The sequence below is a fragment of the Monodelphis domestica genome, chromosome 3, assembly GCF_027887165.1.
Source record: "Monodelphis domestica isolate mMonDom1 chromosome 3, mMonDom1.pri, whole genome shotgun sequence".
NCBI lineage: Eukaryota > Metazoa > Chordata > Mammalia > Didelphimorphia > Didelphidae > Monodelphis > Monodelphis domestica.
Genome location: NC_077229.1, coordinates 302,470,441 through 302,492,680, shown reverse-complemented (window position 1 = coordinate 302,492,680; position 22,240 = coordinate 302,470,441). Strand labels below are relative to the sequence as shown.

General features: G+C 35.2%; 1 protein-coding gene across 2 annotated transcripts in view; it reads right to left on the bottom strand.

Moving 5' to 3' along the window:
* Positions 1-22,240, bottom strand: part of LOC103101633 (lipoxygenase homology domain-containing protein 1-like) — a 109,223-nt gene that overhangs the window by 35,878 nt on the left and 51,105 nt on the right. For both annotated transcript variants that reach the window (XM_007487119.2, XM_007487120.2), the window contains exons 4-7: positions 4,849-5,044; positions 3,327-3,386; positions 1,726-1,901; positions 1,124-1,346 (exon numbers count right to left, since the gene is read on the bottom strand). In XM_007487119.2, coding sequence (XP_007487181.2) covers positions 1,124-1,346; positions 1,726-1,901; positions 3,327-3,386; positions 4,849-5,044 — 655 coding nt within the window. The remainder of the gene's footprint in view (positions 1-1,123; positions 1,347-1,725; positions 1,902-3,326; positions 3,387-4,848; positions 5,045-22,240) is intronic.

Below are 22,240 nucleotides of genomic sequence, written 5' to 3'. Positions count from 1 at the left end.
AAGTGCAGCAAAACAGGAAGCACAAAATCAATTTGGATTGGGGGCCAATAGAGGACTGGAGGAAGGAACCAACCCTGACAGAGAAACTGGCTTGTTTCACACTTTGGCGTCTGCTCAACAGTACGTGGAAGGAGCTCACTTTGAACTCTGCCTGTGCCATTTGCTGTGAGAATTCTTGAACGCAGAATGAAATTCTCCCAGGCGTTCAGGGTTTCAGACTTTCTCTCTAAGATTGGATTACTTTCTTAAAGACTGCTCTGCTATTTCTACAGTATCTGACCAGAGGAAGGAGCATCCAAAGGGTTGAATCTTGGCTGCAAAGACATAAAAGTCACTTATATCCTCTGACAAAATGGAATATCTATAGCAGAAGGGATCATTGGAGTGTGGAGAGCATACAACTTGTTTTCACAAAGAATCAAAATCTTCAGAAAAGAAAGAAAATGAAGATTTTGTTGCCCTTATTGTTTCAGTCACTGATATATTTCAGTTGTGTCCAATTCTTTGTGATCCTATTTTTGGGGTTTTCTTGGCAAAGATACTGCAGAAGTTTCTCATTTCCTTCTTCAGGTCATTTTACAAATGAGTAAACACAGGCAAATAAAGTTAAGTGACTTGTCCAGGGTCATACATGTCTGAACTCATAACTTCCTGACTCTAGGCTCAGTTCTCTTTTCATTGAGCCACCTAGCTGTCCCCTCATCCCCTCAAAAGACTGGTATAATGCAAGTCTAACTGGAATCCTTGGTTTGTTTTAAATCACTCTACAGAAAAATTTGAATGCTTTTAATATTTGAATTTTTCTACCACCTTCATTTCTGAAAAAAGGAAAAGAAAAACATAGTTTAGCAAAGCCAATCAATATATAACCAAATGTTATTGCCTATGCAATAATCCACATTCATAGAACACCTCAACACTGCTACTACAAAGAAGAGTGGATAATATATTTTCTCATCTCTTCCTTGGTGCCAAGTCCAATTATTAGAGTTTTATTAAGTCACTTTTTAAAGGACAGTAAAACAAACTACTTTAAGGAGAGAGGGAAAAAAGATTGTGATATTAGGAGCCATTAGCTTTCAGGATCATTCATCATCTTCAGTATGGACAGATAGATACCTACCAGACAGTGCTTCTTTTAATGGCCACTCGACAGGGAACTCAATGCATCTATCTCCATTAAAAGAAAGAGGAAGTGTTTTATTTATAGAACAACTAAAGGTATCCAAGGTTGCTTTATTCTGCATTTTAAAATGATGAACAGACAGCTGTGATGTGCTGGAACTCAAACTCTCCAAACTCAACCTGACTTTATAAAGGGTTCCTAAATCAGAGGGCATAAATACCTAGAAGGCAATTGAACAAATTAATAGCCAATAAAATACTGATTTTTGTGAAATAGATATTTAAGTCTTTTGTATACAAAGACACATGAAACTCAATCAAATGCTACCTAAAATTACATAATAAACTATAATTAGTAATGTTGGCACAATTTATATTTCTTTGAAATAATTACATCTGCAAGAATCTATTCAGAGTTTTATCATGTAGACTAAAAAATCATTCCTGACACACCACATACAGTAGCATAATAAATATAAATTTGTTGATTCCTACTTGGTTAAAATTATAATGTTTTATATTTAATATTCTGAAGGTCAATGTCTAAACCAAGCAATCTTAAAAAAGAGGGTGAAAGGCAAATTGTGTATTCTATTTTACCTCAGTTGTCATTGTATCCTCAGTGTGCTGTTCTAGCCTGGTATTTAGAGTCACTGGTCTTGACTTTCCATAAGTCCCATACAGAATCATAACCAGATTGGGAATATTTGGCCCAACATATTCATATTCTTGACCTGATTTTTCTTGAAGCTTCAGATAAATTTTCCATGTGCCTTCTGACCAAATTAGATATGAATAAAATAAGGTTAAATTTATAGCATAATGTGATTTTCATATAATACTGATAGCCCAGGCAAAATTCATAAAAGGTAACTGAATTTTTACTTTATTTCACTCCCTCACCCTTCATTAATCATAGGATCATAGATAGGATCAAGTGATTTAGACAATGTTCTCAGATTAGCTAATCATTGAAAGGATATTTTCGTTTCTGAGTAATACTATAAAGCAGCAATTCTCAAACTTTTTTTTAAGGTTTTGCAGAACCATTTCTACTAAAAAAATGAATACTATTAAGAGTTTTTTTTTTTTTCTTATGGGTTCAGAGGTGTGCTGGAGTTAGCTTGAATTGACTCATGAGAACCAAATGTTTCATTTTCAGTGTGAGCATGGACAACTCAGAAATTGGTCAATACTTCAAATCAGAGCTTGACTTATTGTTTTTCTTGGTGTCAAGACTTGAGAGAGAGAGAGGGGGAGAAATAATAATAATACAGAATAAATTTAAAAGTTTGTCATATGCACACACACATATATGTGCTTATATATGTAACATATATATCCCTCCTTCCCCCAGGGAGCCAGTTAAACATTTGCCACCTCATTCCTGCTTGTAGTTATTAATATTTTCTATTTCACAAGATAAAACAGGAAAATTTTCATATATTTATTTAGTAATTTTCAAATAATAACATTTCCCCAAAATACAGAAAGAATGAAAATTTTTAGATATTATTGTAAATTTCTTTAATGTCTGCTTCAATATTTTGTTGTGATATTTTGTTTTGAAGTATATGAAGAAAATAGGGATCCATACAGATATATATGTGTGTGTGTGTGTGTGTGTGTGTGTGTGTGTGTGTGTGTGTGTGTATAGTTGGAAAAGAGAGATATTTTAATTGGCAAATAATATTTTAGTAATAGCATAAGAATAGTTTTGACCTCACACTATCCCTGAGAGCATCTCAGAGACTCTAGGATGATATTATCCATTCTTTGAGAACTGTTATGGAGGAAGGAATTGCCCTGTATTTGGAGAGGGAAGTAGTAAATAAGAATTCTTACTCTGCCACCTATTACCTGTGTGTAACCTGACATGAGACCCTTGATTATCTGGACCTCAGTTTGTTTCCTTCCTTCCTTCCTTCCTTCCTTCCTTCCTTCCTTCCTTCCTTCCTTCCTTCCTTCCTTCCTTCCTTCCTTCCTTCCTTCCTTCCTTCCTTCCTTCCTTCCTTCCTTTCTTTCTTTTTTTCTTTCTTTCTTTCTATCTCTTTCTTTCTTTCAAAAATATAATTATGTGATTATCTTCTAGCTGAATTACAAATTAATGCATAAAATTCAAGCAAAGAAATTAACTAGTTTGGTATAAAGTAGCTACCATAAGGTTATATTTAGATTGACTACAGTGACATGTGATTTACCTGACTTCATTTGCTGGCTTTCTGGTGGCAAGGCATTCACATGCCTGATTTCCTCGATTTCTAATTGAAAGGGAGATTGAAATCCAAATTAATGTTTTCACAAAACAGTATCTAAATGAAAATGAGCATCTGTATTCATTTGTGGTTAAGCAAAGGAGAATGATTTAGATTAAGATTAAATAATAAAATCTACAATGTGATTTTTCTACTTAAGCTTACCCTCCTAGATACTGTTCACATAATGAGCTGGGCCTAGAACATACACAATATTTTGAAAAACTTTGAAACTAGACATTCAACTATTTTTCATTTTTAATTATTTATGCTTCATTTACATAATTACTGCGATCACTGGTTTGGATATGTCTGAATTAATCAGATATTTTTAATGCCAAACTAATTACTTAAGTCATAACAAGATATAATTGTTTAAAATAAAATATAATTCTTTCCTCTGTGATTTCATGCTAAAATCCATAAAAGCCTCTTTGTATACCAGAAGTTTAAAAATGTATTTTTTCCTGGGGTACATAACAGCTTTCATATCAGAATTATTTCTCAAGCTTCTTTCAAGAGTAATACAAGTTTTTTTTTTTTTTTAATAGCTCTAAGACCACAACTTGATTTTCTTGAAATTAATGATGTGATTTACTGTTTTAAAATTTGCTAATAAAATTAAGGCTAGGCCACCAGAAATATGGACATAATAGAAACTTCCTTGAAATCCTATCAAGTTAAAATATCATCCTCAAGACTGGTGAAGAAGTAGGAAAAAAACAGAGTTGGTAATGTTTAAAATGAGGGAGTCGAAATTGATCTCTAAGGTACCTTCTGGAACTAACAATCTGTAAAACTATGTCTATAGTATTGGAGGAGAAACATTAAAAGACCCAAATCTTGTCTAGTTGGGTGTATATTTTTAAAAAGTATAATATAATTAATCTCATATATGAGGAATTTAATGTCATGGCAATGATTTGAGATGAAAATTAAAGGAATAATTATTACTTTGCTAAATATATCTAATAACTATCCAAAGCTGTCTTCATTTCTCACTGTAACTACTAAGTAAATATGATGAAAAACAGGAATGATATATGTGTTCTGCACATATTTTTAAATGTGAATTTCTTTGAAAACTTCAAAATTCTTTCCATATATCATCTAATTAAGTCACAATCCATCTCTTGAGCTTGGAATGAGGACAAGCCTCATATAGATCTTCTATTGCCCAGATAAAGAATTTAAGGCTGAAAGATTTTAAGTGTTGTTTGGGGGTTTATTTAATTTCATGCTCATCTAGTAAATAAACACCAGAACTGGAAATAAAAGCCAACATTGCTGACTCCACTAATGTTCATTGTGCTGAGTTGAAACAATGCACTGACATTTTCTATGTCAAATGTTCTTAATCACAAACAAAAATATTTGCCTATATCATTGCCCTTTCCAAAACAAATTCAATGTAATTATAAGCATTCAGTTACAAGAAGTATTTTCTGCAGAAAATTATTTTTGTCACCTGTAACATTCAGTGTAATTTTTGAATTTATTCCATTTTTTAGCCATTTGTGAGCTAGAAACACTATTTCTTTTCCTTGCATTGATGCCTCTCTCACAGTAATCTTCTCTAGGTGCCAGTCGGAGCCTTTCCCTTTTTCCACATCCAACATTTGCAAAAGACCAATATCTACTGCTTCAACTCTGAACACATCCACCTGAAATAGATCATAAAAACAGGTCAACAAAGATGAAATAAGCTACAGCAGCCTGATAGAGGTGAGGCAAGTGCTTTATGTTCAGCTAAAATAAAAGTTGTCTAATTGAGGTTGAGTCACAGAGTGTAAGCTTCTGAATGGAGCCGCCCAATCTTAGGAGTTTCAGTAAACAAACTTATAAATATTAGTTGGGTTCCTTGAGCTTTAATCAGATCAATGAAACTGGCCACTAAGAAGGTAGCAATATTTTTGTCAAAGCATGTTGGCACCTACTAGTTATTAAAATGTCATACATGTTTATATATGTAGCCTTTTCTCAATTCTCATCCTTCTTGGCCTTTCTGCAGCCTTTGATACTGTCAATCAATATCTTCTTATTATTCTTATCTCAAGATTTTCCTGATGTTGCTTTCTCCAGGTTCTCTTTCTGCATGCTATAATGTTCTTCTCATTCTCCTTTTCTCAACCTTCATCTATGTCAAACCCACTTACTATGTAATCCCATCTTTCTTGGTATCTCTTTTCTTCCCCTTTTATGCTATATCATAAACAACTATGGATTTAATTTTCATCTCTATATAGATGCTTCAATATATACTGCCCTAACTTCTTTGCTGACTGTCATGGTTATACACCTAATTAATTCCCTTTCATATATTTCTAAATGAATGTCTTATGATATCTTGATTTCTTTTAGACATGTTCCAAACATTTTTTTCTTTCTCCCCTAAACCCTCTCCTCTTCTAAATTTCATTATTTACTCTTGAGTATATCACCATCCCGTTAGTGTTCTAATGAGTAAATCTCCAGATAATAAGACTCCCAAACTAGGTATTGTCCTTTATTTTTCACTCTCACTCATCCTCCTAATAGCAGCTCTAGTGCCTGTTACATATTAAGGACTTAGTCAATAAAATGTTTATTGAATTGAATATTGTGATATTTTACCTGATTAAAATAAAAGACTTTCTCTAAACCAATGCACTCCAAACTGGAGTTTGATCTCTCCAGAAGTAGACAAACAGTTATACATTGGGATTGGGATGGAAATATAATTTTTGCTGAAATTATTTATTTTTAAGTAAGAGAGGAATTGTGGAAAATGAGGAGGTGTCCATCAATTGAAGAATGGCTGAAAAAATTGTGGTATCTCTTAGTGATGGAATTCTTTGTGCTCAAAGGAAAAATGAACTGGAAGAATTCCATGTAAACTGGAACAACCTCCAGAAATTGATGCAAAGTGAAAGGAGCAGAACCAGGAGAACATTGTACACAGAGACTGATACACTGTGGTACAATCGAAGGTAAAGACTTTTCTACTAGCAGCAATGCAATGATACAGGACAATTCAGAGGAGCTTGTGAGAAAGAACACTATCCACATCCAGAGAAAGAACTATGGAAATGGAAATGCATTAGAAAAATATGTGAATGATCACATAATATGATGGGGATATGATTGGAGTCTTGATGTTAAGTGATCATGTTACTGCAGATATGAATAACATGGAAATTGGTTTTGAACAATGATATCTGTATAACCCAGTGGAACTACTTCTCAGCTTTGGGAGGGTGGGGAGAGTAAAGAATGGGGGACGAGGGAAATCATGAATCACATAACCATGGAAAAATATTCTAAATTTAAAAAAGAAGACAAATTTTTAAATTTTTAAAAAGAGATGAATTAAGATTTACTTACCTTAAATATATGAATTGACCCAGGCACCCTCCCTCCATCTCTACATGCTAATTTAGGTCCTCTATCATATATTATATTTGAGGTACCCTTAGTGAAGAGTAGGAATTCCACAGCTGAATGAATTGTCAGTGGTACCCTAATGATGATGATCATTTTGTTGTTCAATTGTATTTCAGTTGTATCCAACACTTTACAACCCCATTTGGGAATTTCTGGCAGAAGTATTGGAGTAGTTTTCAATTTCCTTTTTCAACTCATTTTATAATTGAGGAAACTTGGGCAAACAGGGTTAAGTGGCTTGCCCAAGGTCACCCAGGTAGTAAGTACCAGAGGCCAGATTTTAACTTGGGAAGATGAGTTTTCCTGACTACATATCTGGCACTCTACTCACTTTGCCTCGTAATTGCTAAAGATAATAGCTAACATTTATGTAATCTCTACTATGTGCAAGGCACTGTATTAAGCACTCTGCAAATATTATCTCATTTGATCCTCACAACAACCCTGAGAGATAGAAACTATTTATATCCTCGTTTTACAGATGAAGAAATAAAGGTTAAGTGACTTGCTCAGGGTCATGCAGCTAGTAAATATCAGAGGATGAAGTAGAATTTTCCATACTCCTGTAGTTGTCTTCCTGGACTCCCAGTCCAGTGTTTTATGCACTACATTATTTTCCTGCCTCTATTGAATTCCTTTGCTTTTGTATTGTTTTGTCATATAATTTGCATATATTTTGCTTAAGTGAACTTATGGATCATAAAATCTAATGTTAACTAAACAAAACTTAACAAGGGACAGATGTGAACAAGAGACTACAAATATTATTGCAATATTGCCTTGCTTTGAAAGTAACAAAAAAATTAGATTGAGGAATAAAATGTCTGAATTTTCCTAGAAGAAACACTCTTTCATCCACATGAGGGAAAAATGATAATTGTTTCCTGACAAATATAAAAAAGTACCAAGTTTCTTCTTGATTCCAATTAATTGTGAAACTTGTCCAATGTTTATATTTTGTCCTGAGAAATCTTCCAATCATAATTCAAGTGGATTTGGAACAAATGTGTTAAAATATAAAAATGTAGTGCCTTATAACAAGCTTGCAAGAACACCTAATTGACATTAATGAAAGTCAAAATTCACTAGCCAATTTTCAATAATTATGAGCACAAAACATATATACTTATGTCATATGGTTATTAATAGTTTTAGAATGTAGGTGTACCACTATACTGATATATTGTTAATTATAAAACATGCAAAAATATTAGAATGTGATAAAGATGAAATAAACATAATTTTGAAATACTGAATGTGATAAAGATGAAATAAACATAAAACAGATAGATCAACTTGAAGATCTGACTAAAATTTCATTTTATTTTAATATAATTTTGATGGCTATTGTGTCATAAAAACATTTCACAAATGTACAAAAATGCTTTGTTAGCTATCCTTAAAAAAGTCATAAAATTCAATTATTAATATAATCTGCCCATTGTAATCCTGTCAAACACAAGTAGGCAATCCCCATGTTTTCTCAGGAAAGTAAACATTTATTTCATTTCCATTAAGTTGAGGAAAGAGTCAATATGATCATAAAATCATAGAATGAGTACTGGAAAGGACCCCAGAGACCACTCAGTTCAACTCCATCATTTAAAGAGAAAGAAATAAGGACCAGGGAATTTGAATAACTTGCTTGTGATCACAGACCTAGTAAATGTCTGAATTAGAATTTGTTCAAAGATTCTTCTGACTCTAAGCCTAACATTTTATTTACCATACAATAGAGGAATGGGGTGGCTAAAGTTCTCTTTGGAATCAGAAAGGTCTGTTTTCAAATGCCACCTCGAAGAAGGATTTAGAGCTTCAGGGTTATAGTAAGGAGGACTTGTTTCAAATATGGTCTCTAATACTTTCCAACTGTGTGACTTTGGGCAAGTCACTTAATTCCAGTTGCCTAGCTTTTGCCAATCTCTTCCATCTTAGAATTGATATGCCACCTCTCAACTTAATAGATGTAAGACTATACAATTTGCTTAAACTACATGAACTTCACTCAGTTTTTTTATGATTTATGAACTAAATCATTTCTAGTGGAGGTGTACTGGCAGAAGGAGTACCTAAGTAGCAGAAGTACCTAAATCTGCAGAAATTATGGTTCTTTTCTAATCACAAATTAAGGAATCTATTAGAGAGGTCTGTACTCAGTAGGAGCTGGTATATCCATCTATTTTAATCTAATGTTGGACAAAGGAGTGGGAGGGGACTTGAATCACATTTCAATTATGGGAAGATTTTTCTTTGTTTTTTTCTCTTTTCTGAATATTCTTCTTTAGTCCCAGGCCTTCTCTGAGAGAATGATATGAACATGGCCAGAATTAAATTCTCCTTTGATTATGATTAACTCAAATTAAGTAAAAACAGAGAGAAAAATGTGCCTGGAGAAATCATTCCTAGAGGGAGGGTGATAAGCACAGGTGGACTTCAGCACAGGCATAGTCCTATTGAGATATCTCAGATTGGACTTCAGGACTTTTGGGTAAACATGGTGGTAGTGTAGACCCAGGACTCTTTCTCTCCATACAACCTATGGATATAGATGACCTCAAAAGGCCAAAAAAAAAAACAAATTCATATGAATGAAGGGACTTTACAGTAGGGAACAGCATTGAAGATACTTGGGATCTGAGCGTTTCCACACTATAAGGGGGTGAAATAGCTTCCACCAAAATGCAAGCTGATCAACCCTCCTCCACCCCCTCTATTGAATAAGAGTCAGAGCCTGTGTGCTACAAACAGTGAGAGAAGGGCACCTCTAGAGCAAGTAAGGGGCATCTCTAGGTCCTTGGGAGCTGACTAACACCACCAAAGGCCTACCCCTGAGAACAGCTGTACCTGAGACCCCAACAGGCTGAAGAGCTCAGATCTTGGGAGCCCACATGGAGATAGAGCAGAGAAGGGCAGTAGACAGTAAAAGTTGCAGAGTCTCAAGAGGTGGCTGCAGGAAAAAAACCAAGGTCCTTAGCTCCACAACACAGAGAGTCTGTCCTCCACACTCAGAATTCTGATGGGAAAGGAAAGTAAAAACCACCATAGTGATGTCAAACAATGCCCAGGAAAAACAAATTCCCAACACCAAGAAAAATAAGAAGTCTTTGACCCTAGATAATTTTTAAAGAGGAAAAATCCATACTACAGAAGAAATAGCAGAAAAGACATACAACTAAATGCACTGAAATCTTCTAAAAATTTAGAAATTTTCCACAAGCTCTTGTAGAATTTAAATTGGAACTTATCAAACAGATGGATTTGGCAAGAAACATGGGAAATAGTTCAAAAAGCAAATAATAGTTTAAAGGACAGGAACTCCCAATTGGAGAAATAGTTGGAAGCCATGAAAAGCAGGATAGATCAAAGAGAAAAGGAAAATAAAAAGATTATAGCAGAGAACCAGTCCTTAAAGACCAGAATTAGGCAATTAGAAGCCAATGATCTTGCAAAACAGCAAGAACTAATAACAAAAAGTCAAAAGACTGACAAAATAGAAGAAAACAAAATATGTCACTGACAAGGTGATTAAACTTGAAAACTGGTCTCAAAGAGAAAATTTGAGAATCATTGGTCTACCTGAAAATCCAGAAATAAACAAAAATTTTTGACATCCTATCCAAGAAAACTGCCTTGATGTTCTTGAATAAGGGGGCAAAAAAACATTGAAAAAGTGCATAGAACTCCTTCTATACTAAATCCTTAAAAAAAAACAACCCCTAGGGATTTGGGGACTTCCGGTCAAGATGGCAGCATAGAAGCAGCAAAAGTTCAGACCTTGGAAACCCTTCCTTACCGATCGCAAACAGAGTGCTCCTAGGCCACAGAAATTCAAGCTGAACAGCAGGATAGACCTGGGGAAACCTCCTCCTGGACCTGGATCAAAAGGTACCACACCCCAAAAGCCAGAACCCTAGACCACTCAGATCCAAGGGGTAGACAGAAAGAAGGTCCCAGGACCCATCCCCTCCCAACCCAGAGTGCTGAGCCCACGGCAGCAGTGGGAACCTCAGGGCTCTGAGGACACAACTTGAAAGCAACCTGATCCAGTCTCCAGGGTGCCCAACACAGAAGGCAGGGAAACATAGAGAGAAGGGGGAAGCCAGTAGCCCCCTGGCTGGGTCCTTCCATCTGAGTCTCAAGGGAGGTCCCAGCTTTAGGGCACCAGCTGAACCCAATCCCATCAGGAGCCCTCAGAGCTACTGAAAGGACAGAAAACTCAGGGCTGGCAAAGGGGTTGCTCTGAAGAGCTTACCTTGAAAGTAACCCAGGCCAGTTTTCAGGCATTCAACACAGACTGTGGAAGAGGAGGTTGCTGCTTTTTTTTCTTCCTTTTTTTGGCTCGGGGATCATTTGGCCCACACCACCTGAACCTAATCCCATCAGGAGCCCTCAGATCCCAGGCAAGCCATGACACCTCCCCTCTTAGAGAGCAGGGTCTTCTGAAATAACCAGCTGAACCTAATCCCATCAGGAGCCCTCAGAGCCCAGAGAGGCCACGCATCTCCCCCCTTAGAGAGCAGGGTCTTCTGAAAAAACAAAAACCTAGAGGCGAAGTCAAGATGGCAGCCTAGAAGGAGCATAGACCTGGCAGCGTGGCCAGAGCATTGGAGATCCTCCATATCTGCTCCAGCCGTACAGGAAGTTTAAAACTCAGAGTAAACACAGCCCAACTAAGCTGAACTCAATCCCATCAAAAGTCTCCAGAACACAGGGAAGCCCAGGCTCCCCATCCATCCTCATTGACTGCTGGACTTTAAGGCAATCAAAAGCCTCCAGAGGACAGGAAAGCTCAAACTCCCAACAACCCTCCCCCAGAGATTACACCAAGAGATCCTCTGTTAAAGCTCCAAGAGAGGAGACTGATAGACGTCCCCAAAAAACAAAAAAATGAGAGGAACAAGAGCACAGACAAATACGGGGAGGAAAGAAGGGGTGAATTTGAACAAACAACATAAACAGAAGAAAGAAACTACAATAGACAGCTACTACTCACCAAATGGAACAGAGGGGGAGAGATCAGCAAACAATAAACCAGAAATCCCAGCGAATTGGATACAGTCTGTGGAAGAACTCAAAACACAACTAAGAGAGGCTGAAGACAATTGGGAAAAGAACTTAAAAATTAAGATCAGTCATCTGGAAACAGAGGCACTTGAACTAAAACAAGAAAAGAGTGTCCTGAAAGCCAAAATCATCCAGCTGGAAAATGAGGCAAAGGACATGAAAGACGAGATAAAGAGGATGAAAGACGATCTTCAAAGAAAATCAGACCAGAAGGAAAAAGACGACCAAAAAGCCAGAGATTAAATCCAATCTTTAAGAACCAGAGTAAAACAACTAGAATCAAGTGACCTCACAAGGCAGCAGGACACTATAAAACAAAACAAAAAGAATGAAAAAATTGAGGAAAATGTGAAGCATCTCGTTCACAAAACAGACAATTTAGAAAATTGTTCAAGAAGAGACAATTTAAGAATAATTGGACTACCAGAAGACCACGACAAAAGAAAAAGCCTGGACATAATACTAGAGGAAATTATCCAGGAAAACTGTCTCGAGATCCCAGAACAAGAGGGAAAAGTGGAGATTGAAAGAATCCACAGATCACTCCCTGTATTTAATCCCCAACTGACAACAACAAGAAATGTTATAGCCAAATTCAAAAACAATCAGATGAAAGAACAGGTATTACAAGCTGCCAAGAAGAAGCCATTCAGATACCATGGAAACACGGTGAGGATAACACAGGATCTGTCTGCATCCACACTGAAGGACCAAAAGGCATGGAATACGATATTCTGGAAAGCAAGGGAACTAGGCCTACAGCCAAGAATAAAATACCCATTAAAACTGACTATATTCTTACAGGGGAAAGTATGGTCATTTAACACAACAGAAGAGTTCCAAGCATTCATAAATAAAAGACCAGACCTGAATAGAAAATTTGAAGTCCAACCACAGAACTCAAGAGAATCATCAAAAGGTAATTAAAAAAGAGGGGAAAACCAACAACAACAACAACAAAAGTTTTTTTAAGAGACTCAATAAGTTAAAATGATATGTATCCCTATAAGAAAAGAGGTTATTGGCAACTCTTAAAAACTGTTGCTATCACCTAAGCAGCTAGAAGAACTACACTCAGAGGGAACAGTGACAAACTGTATAGGATGAAAGGGCAAGACATAAATAGGTATATAGATATATGCATGCATAAATACATATACATGTGTATGTGGATATATATATATATATATATATATATATACATGACTAAAGCTAAAAAAGAAAAGAGGTTATGACTAAAAGAAATGGGAAAAGAAACAAATAGGGGTGAATTTATATGTCACAAAGAAGCTCATGGTGGAAGGGGGGAGAACATCAATACACTGGAAGGGTAAAGAGGTTGGAGATAGGAAATACTCAACTCTTATGTACTTTGAAACTGACCCAAAGAGGGAAGAACAATCCAATTCATTGGGGAAGAGAATAGATTTGTGCCCTATAGGGGAGTAGAAGGGTAAAAAACAGACTCGTGGGGAGGGAAGTAGTACAAGGGAGTGAGAGGGTGGGGGGGGAATTTTAAAAAGACTACAGGGGAAAATAAGGGAGGGAATAAGAAGGGAGGGGAGTAGAAAGGGAAATACAAGGGGGACTGAGTTAAAGTAAATCACTGGACTAAAAAGGTAGAGCTGAAGAAGAAAGGTCAGAATTAGAGAAGGATATCAAAATGCCAGGGAGTCCACAAGTGACAGTCATAACGTTGAACGTGAATGGGATGAACTCACCCATAAAACGTAGACGAATAGAAGAATGGGTTAGAATCCAAAACCCTACCATATGTTGTCTCCAAGAAACACACATGAGGCGGGTAGACACCCACAAGGTCAGAATTAAAGGATGGAGTAAGATCTTCTGGGCCTCAACTGACAGAAAGAAGGCAGGAGTGGCAATCATGATATCTGATAAAGCCAAAGCAAAAATAGACCTGATCAAAAGGGATAGGGAAGGTAATTATATTTTGTTAAAAGGGACTTTAGATAATGAGGAAATGTCACTAATCAACATGTATGCACCAAATAATATAGCACCAAAATTTCTAATGGAGAAACTAAGAGAATTGAAGGAAGAAATAGAGATCAAAACCATATTAGTGGGAGACTTGAACCAACCATTATCAAATTTAGATAAATCAAATAAAAAATAAATAATAAAGAGGTAAAAGAAGTGAATGAAATCTTAGAAAAATTAGAATTAATAGACATATGGAGAAAAATAAATAGGGATAAAAAGGAATACAGCTTCTTCTCAGCACCACATGGCACATTCACAAAGATTGACCATACACTAGGGCACAGAAACATGGCACACAAATGCAGAAAAGCAGAAATAATAAATGCAGCCTTTTCAGACCACAAGGCAATAAAAATAACAATCAGTAATGTTACATGGAAAATCAAATCAAAATCTAATTGGAAACTAAACAATATGATACTCCAAAATCATTTAGTTAGAGAAGAAATCATAGAAACAATAATTTCATTGAGGAAAATGACAATGGAGAGACATCCTTTCAAACCTCTTGCGATGCAGCCAAAGTGGTAATCAGAGGTAAATTCATATCCCTGAGTGCATATATTAACAAAATAGGGAAAGCATAGATCAATCAATTGGAAATGCAAATAAAAAATCTCGAAAGTGACCAAATTAAACCCCCACAGCAGAAAACCAAACTAGAAATCCTAAAAATTAAGGGAGAAATTAATAAAATCGAAAGTGATAGAACTATTGATTTAATAAATAAGACAAGAAGCTGGTACTTTGAAAAAACAAACAAAATAGACAAAGTACTGGTCAATCTAATTAAAAAAAGGAAGGAAGAAAAGCAAATTAACAGCATCAAAGATGAAAAGGGGGACATCACCTTTGATGAAGAGGAAATTAAGGCAATCATTAAAAATTACTTTGCCCAATTAAATGGCAATAAATACACCAATTTAGGTGATATGGATGAACATATACAAAAATACAAACTGCCTAGACTAACAGAAGAAGAAATAGAATTCTTAAATAATCCCATATCAGAAAATGAAATCCAACAGGCCATCAAAGAACTTCCTAAGGAATAATCCCCAGGGCCTGATGGATTCACCAGTGAATTCTATCAAACATTCAGAGAACAGTTAATCCCAATACTATACAAACTATTTGACATAATAAGCAAAGAGGGAGTTCTACCAAACTCCTTTTATGACACAAACATGGTACTGATTCCAAAAACAGGCAGGTCAAAAACAGAGAAAGAAAACTAGAGACCAATCTCCCTAATGAATATAGATGCAAAAATTTTAAATAGGATACTAGCAAAAAGATTCTAGCAAGTGATCAGAAGGGTCATCCACCATGATAAAGTAGGATTTATACCAGGGATGCAGGGCTGGTTCAATATTAGGAAAACCATCCACATAATGGACCACATCAACAAGCAAACCAACAAGAACCACATGATTATCTCAATAGATGCAGAAAAAGCCTTTGATAAAATATAACACCCATTTCTATTAAAAACACTAGAAAGCACAGGAATAGAAGGGTTGTTCCTAAAACTAATGAACAGTATATATCTAAAACCATCAGCTAATATCATCTGCAGTGGGGATAAATTAAATCCATTCCCATTAAGATCAGGAGTAAAACAAGGATGCCCATTATCACCTCTATTATTTGACATTGTACTAGAAACACTAGCAGTAGCAATTAGAGAAGAAAAAGAAATTGAAGGCATCAAAATTGATAAGGAGGAAACCAAGTTATCACTCTTTGCAGATGATATGATGGTCTACTTAAAGAATCCTAGAAATTCAACCAAAAAGCTAATTGAAATAATCAACAACTTTAGCAAAGTTGCAGGATACAAAATAAACCCACATAAGTCATCAGCTTTTCTATATATCTCCAACACAGCTCAGCAGCAAAAACTAGAAAGAGAAATCCCATTCAAAATCACCTTAGACAAAATAAAATATCTAGGAATCTATGTCCTGAGACAAACACATTAAATATATGAACATAACTACAAAACACTCTCCACACAACTAAAACTAGATTTGAGCAATTGTAAAAACATTAACTGCTCATGGATAGGACAAGACAATAAAATAAAAAATGACCATCCTACCCAAACTTATTCATCTATTTAGTGCCATACCCATGGAACTTCCAAAAAATTTCTTTACTGATTTAGAAAAAACCATAACAAAGTTCATTTGAAATAACAAAGGATCAAGGATATCCAGGGAAATAATGAAAAAAAAATACAAAGGAAGGGGGCCTTGCAGTCCCAGACCTCAAACTATATTACAAAGCAGCAGTCATCAAAACAATTTGGTACTGGCTAAGGGACAGAAAGAGGATCATTGGAATAGACTGGGGGCAAGAGACCTCAGTGAGACGGTATACGATAAACCCAAAGATCCCAGGTTTGGGGACAAAAATCCACTATTCGATAAATACTGCTGGGAAAATTGGAAGACAGTGTGGGAGAGATTAGGAATTGATCAACACCTCACACCCTACACCAAGATAAATTCAAAATGGGTGAGTGACTTAAACATAAAGAAGGAAACCATAAGTAAATTGGGTAAACACAGAATAGTATACATGTCAGACTTTTGGGAGGGGAAAGACTTTAAAACCAAGCAAGACATAGAAAGAATCACAAAATGTAAAATAAATAATTTCGACTACATCAAATTAAAACGTTTTTGTACAAACAAAACCAATTTAACTAAAATCAGAAGGAAAACAACATATTGGAAAAAATCTTCATAAAAACCTCTGAAAAAGGTTTAATTACTCAAATTTATGAAGAGCTAAATCAATCGTAGAAAAAAATCAGGCCATTCCCCAATTGATAAATGGGCAAGGGACATGGATAGGCAGTTCTCAGATAAAGAAATCAAAAATATTAACAAGCACATGAAGAAGTGTTCTAAATCTCTTATAATCAGAGAAATGCAAATCAAAACAACTCTGAGGTATCACCTCACACCTAGCAGATTGGCTAACATGGCTACCTATGGAAATAATGAATGCTGGAGGGGATGTGGCAAAGTAGGAACATTAATTCATTGCTGGTGGAATTGTGAACTGATCTAGCCATTCTGGAGGGCAATTTGGAAATATGCACAAAGGGCGATAAAAGAATGTCTACCCTTTGATCCAGCCATAGCACTGCTGGGTCTGTACCCCAAAGAGATAATGGACAAAAAGACTTGTACCAAAATATTCATAGCTGTGCTCTTTGTGGTGGCCAAAAATGGAAAACGAGGGGATGCCCATCAATTGGGGAATGGCTGAACAAATTGTGGTATATGTTGGTGATGGAATAATATTGTGAAAAAAGGAATACTAAAGTGGAGGAATTCCATGGAGACTGTAACAATCTCCAGTTAGTGATGCAGAGCGAGAGGAGCAGAACCAGGAAAACATTGTACACAGAGACTGACACACTGTGGTATAATCGAACATAATGGACTTCTCCATTAGTGGCGGAGTAATGTCCCTGAACAATCTGCAGGGATCTAGGAGAAAAAACACTATCCATAAGCGAAGGACAAACTGTGGGAGTAAAACACCGATGAAAAGCAACTGCCTGACTACAGTGGTTGAGGGGACATGACAGAGGAGAGACTCTAAACGAACACTCTAATGCAAATATTAACAACATGGCCATGGGTTCGAATCAAGAACATATGTGATACGCAGTGGAATCACGCGTCGGCTACAGGGGGTGGGTGGAGGGAAAAGAAAATTATCTTTGTCTTTAATGAATAATGCATGGAAATGATAAAATAAAATACTATAAAATTAAAAAAATAATAATTAAAAAATAATCTTTTCCATAATAATAATAATAATAAAAAACAACCCCTAGGAATGTAATTGGAAAATGTAAGAGCTTCAAAGCTAAGGAGAAAATTTTACAAGAAGTCAAAAAGAGTCAATTCAGATATCATGGAGCACCAATCCAGATTATACAAGACCTGGTAGCTTCCACACTAAATGACCACAAGGGTTAGAATATGATATTCAGAAAGGTAAGAGAATTGGTTCTTCAATCAAGAATCTCCTCCCCATCAAAACTGACTATATATATCCAGGGGAAAGTATAGGCATTCAACAAAATAGAAGATTTCCAAGTATTTGTAAGGAAAAGACCAGAACTAAGGGGAAAGTTTGATATCCAAACACAAAAAAATCAAGAGAAACATGAAAAGGTAAATAAGAAAGAGAGGGGATGGAAAAAATTTTTATTTTAAATTTTCTTCTTTAAGGGCTTCAATAAGATTAAGTTGTTTATATTAATATATGGAAAATGTTATTTGTAAATCTCAAAAATTATATTCACTGTTATAGTAATTAGAAGAATCATCTACAGGTAGAGATTGGAATAATAAGCAGTATAAGATTATATGCAAAAAAGAAAAAGGGAGGGGGGAATAGAAGATGGCACCAAGAGAAACTTGAAGGAATGAGATAAATAGGATAATCTATATTACACCAAGAGGCACATGAGAAGGGAAGGGGAAGAATACTATTATAAAAAGGAGAGGAAGAGAGTACTAATAGGTAATACTTAAAACCTTACTGTCAGTGGAATCAGTTCTGAGAGGGAAGAGCATCTAGATCATGGAGGTATCTAATTCTATCTTACCCTACAGGGAAAGTAAAAAGGGAAAATCAAGGGGAGGGAGTGGGGAAGGGAATAGAAAAAGGGAGGGAAAGAGAGGGATGAAGGACCTTATCAGACCTTAAAAAATAATAATAAGGGAACAAAAAGGGAGGGAGCAGAAAAGGTAGTATAACAAGGATGTAGATTAGGGGGATTGATTAAAAACAAACCACTGGTTTAAAAGGATATAGGGAAAGAAGAAAGGGCAGAACTAGGAGAGAATATCAAAATGTTGAGGAATACACAAGTGGCAATTACAATTTTGAACATAAATGGGATGAACTCACCCTAAAACGAAAGCAAAGAGCAGAGTGAATTAGAAACCAAAATCCTACCATATGTTGTCTACAAAAACACACATCAGGTGGGTAGACACTCACAGGGTTAAAATGAAAGGTTGGAACAAATTCTATTGGGCCTCAACAGAGAAAATGAAGGCAGGAGTTGCAATCACGATATCTGACAAAGCCAAAGTAAAATAGATTTGATAAAAGAGATAGGGAAGGTAATTACATCCTAATAAAAGGCAATATAGACAATAAGATAATATCAGTACTTAACATGTATGCACCAAATGGTATAGCATCCAAATTTCTAAAGGAGAAACTAGTGGAATTGGAGGAGGAAATAGATAGTAAAAGTATACCAGTGGGAGACCTGAACTTTCCTCTATAAAATCTAGATAAATCAAAACAAAAAATAAATGAGAAAGAGGTAAGAAATGTAAATGAAATCTTAGAAAAATAAGAGTTAATAGATATATGGAGAAAAATAAATAGGAACAAAAAAAGAATACATCATCTTTTCAGTAGCACATGGTACATTCACAAAGATTGACCATGTTCTAGGGCATAAAAAATGGAAAACAAGTGCAAAAAAGCATAAATAATGAATGTTATCTTTCAGATCATAATGTAAAAAATAAAATAATTTGTAAGGGTATGTGGAGAGTCAAATCAAAAATTAACTGGAAATTAAATAATATGATTCTCCAAAATTGGTTAATTAAATAACAAATCATAGAAACTATTAATAATTTCATTGAAGAAAATGACAATGATGAGTCATCCTTTCAAAATCTATGGGATGCAGCCAAAGCAGTACTCAGGGGGAAATTTATATCCTTGAGTTCATATATTAACAAATTAGGGAGGGCAGAGGTCAATTAATTGGAAGGGCAAATCAAAAAACTTGAAAGTGAACACATTAAAAACCCTCAGATGAAAACTAAATTAGAGATCCTAAAAACTAATGGGGAAATTAATAAAATTAAAAGCAAAAGATCTATTGAATTAATAAATAAGACTAGAAGCTGGTACTTTGAAAAAAACAAATAAAATAGACAAAGTACTGGTCAATCTAATAAAAAAGGAAAGAAGAAAACCAAATTAAAAGTATCATAGATGAAAAGGGAAACCTCACCTCTAGTGAAGAGGAAATTAAGGCACTCATTAAAAACTATTTTGCCCAATTATATTGACACAAATATGGCCATCTAGGTGATATGGATAATGATTTACAAAAATATAAATTGCCTAGATTAACAGAAGAAGAAATAGAATACTTGCATTCTCCCATATCAGAAAAAGAAATTGAACCAGCCATCAAAGAACTCCCTAAGAAAAAATCCCCAGGACCTGATTAATTTGGGGGTAGGGGAGCTAGCCTCCCCAGTTTGATCATTTAACAAAATCAACTTTTAAATTACAGTAATTTGGGGATAAAAGGGAAAAGAACAAAAGCAATGATTTCTAGTCACATTGACAATATGCTAGTTAGGGGGAAGTCCCCTTTGGCATAAGACTATACATACAAAACCAATGCATTTGACCCCACACAGTTCAAATCACCACATCCCAAAGTTTACTCTGGAGCTTCTGGAACAGTGTGTGATCTGTGGAGGCATGTTTCTAATCCTAAAATCATTCTCAAAAAAATTTAAACTTTGCATTGTAAAATAATTATACAATCCACATCTGAAGAGGGTGTTGAAAAACAGAGGGATCACTTAGAGATGCATGGCTGGCTTATAAGGTATATGAATCAATTGGCAAAGGAAATAAAAAATATAAAAATATCCAAATAAAAGAGAAAAGATACCTTCTGGTTAAAATATAGACTATCAAAGTCTTATGTGTAAAAATTCTAATTAAAAGAAAAATAAATTTGTAACAGGTCCTTGAATTAGGGTCCAATTAAAGTAATTTCTGTCCCACATGTCTGTAGGACAAAATGCAGTAATATTTCACTAACCCATTTTCAGCCAAGATTACAGGAAGTTGCCACATTATAAGAGAAAAGGGGATAGATTTTTTGTGTGTGATAGGGAAGTGTCATTCCCTGGTCTGATTTTGCCTACATTCTCAGGGATAGGAGGAGCCAATTTGATACCCAAACTTTGGTACTTATCTGTGAGTATTTCACTAAGAGTGTGGTACAAGGTGTCCTATGTCTTAACATATGTCGAGAAGCACAACCTTGAGTCTCATATTAAGTTCAAGTCCTTTTTGTATTGACTTAGAAGTTCATCAATCCTACCTGGTTCCTATAATCTATGCCCTTCATGGTAGCCAAAAATTGCAAAAGTAAAAATTAGATCTCAATAGTAAAGATATTTTATTTTAGGAGATTTATTAATGGTCATTAGAAATCAATTAATGAAGAGGATATAAAATAAAGACAACTTGGTCATGGCTGATTAGTCATTTCAAAATCCCACTCACCACCATCACCATACTTGCTGCATGCCCAAGAGAGAGAGCAAGACTGCCCACTCAATTTTTATCCCCTGTCCACAGGAACTTCATAATGACAGGAAGTCAGTGAGCTCCTGGGAAATGTAGTGTTTTTTTAGGATAACAGATTTTCAATTATACAATAATAAGCAAAGAAGGATTTCTACCAAATTCCTTTTATGAAATAAATATGGTACTGATTCCAAAGTCAGACAGGTCAAAAACAGAAAGAGAAAACTATGGAACAATCTCTTTATTGAACATAGATACAAAAACCATAAATAGAATACTAGCAAAAAAATTTCAGAAAGTGATCACGAGGGTTATTCATTATGATCAGGTGGGATTTATATAAGGAATGCAAGGATGGTTCAATATTAGGAAAACCATCCACATAATTGACCATTGCAACAAGCAAATCAACAAAAATCACATGATTCTCTCAATAGATACAGAAAAAGCTTTGACAAAACACAACACTCATTCTTACTGAAAAAATTAGAAAGTATAGGAATAGAAAGAACTTTCCTAAAAATAATAAACAGTATATATCTAAAACAATCAGTAAGTATCATCTTCAATGGGGATAAATTAGAAGCATTACCAATAATATCAGGAGTAAAACAAGGATGCCTATTATCACCTCTATTATTTAACATTTTCTAGAAACACTTGCAGTAGCAAATAGAGAAGAAAAAGAAATTGATGGCATTAAAATAGGCAATGAGGAGACCAAGCTTCCACTCTTTGTGGATGCTATGATAGTCTACTTAAAGAATCCTATAGAATCAATTAAAAAACTAGTGGAAATAATCAACAACTTTAGCAAAATTGCTGGATACAAAATAACCCCACATAAATCATCAGCGTTTCTATATATTTCCAATACATCTCAGCAGCAAGAATTGGAAAGAGAAATGCCATATAAAATCATCCTAGTCAATATATAATACTTAGGAATCTATATGCTA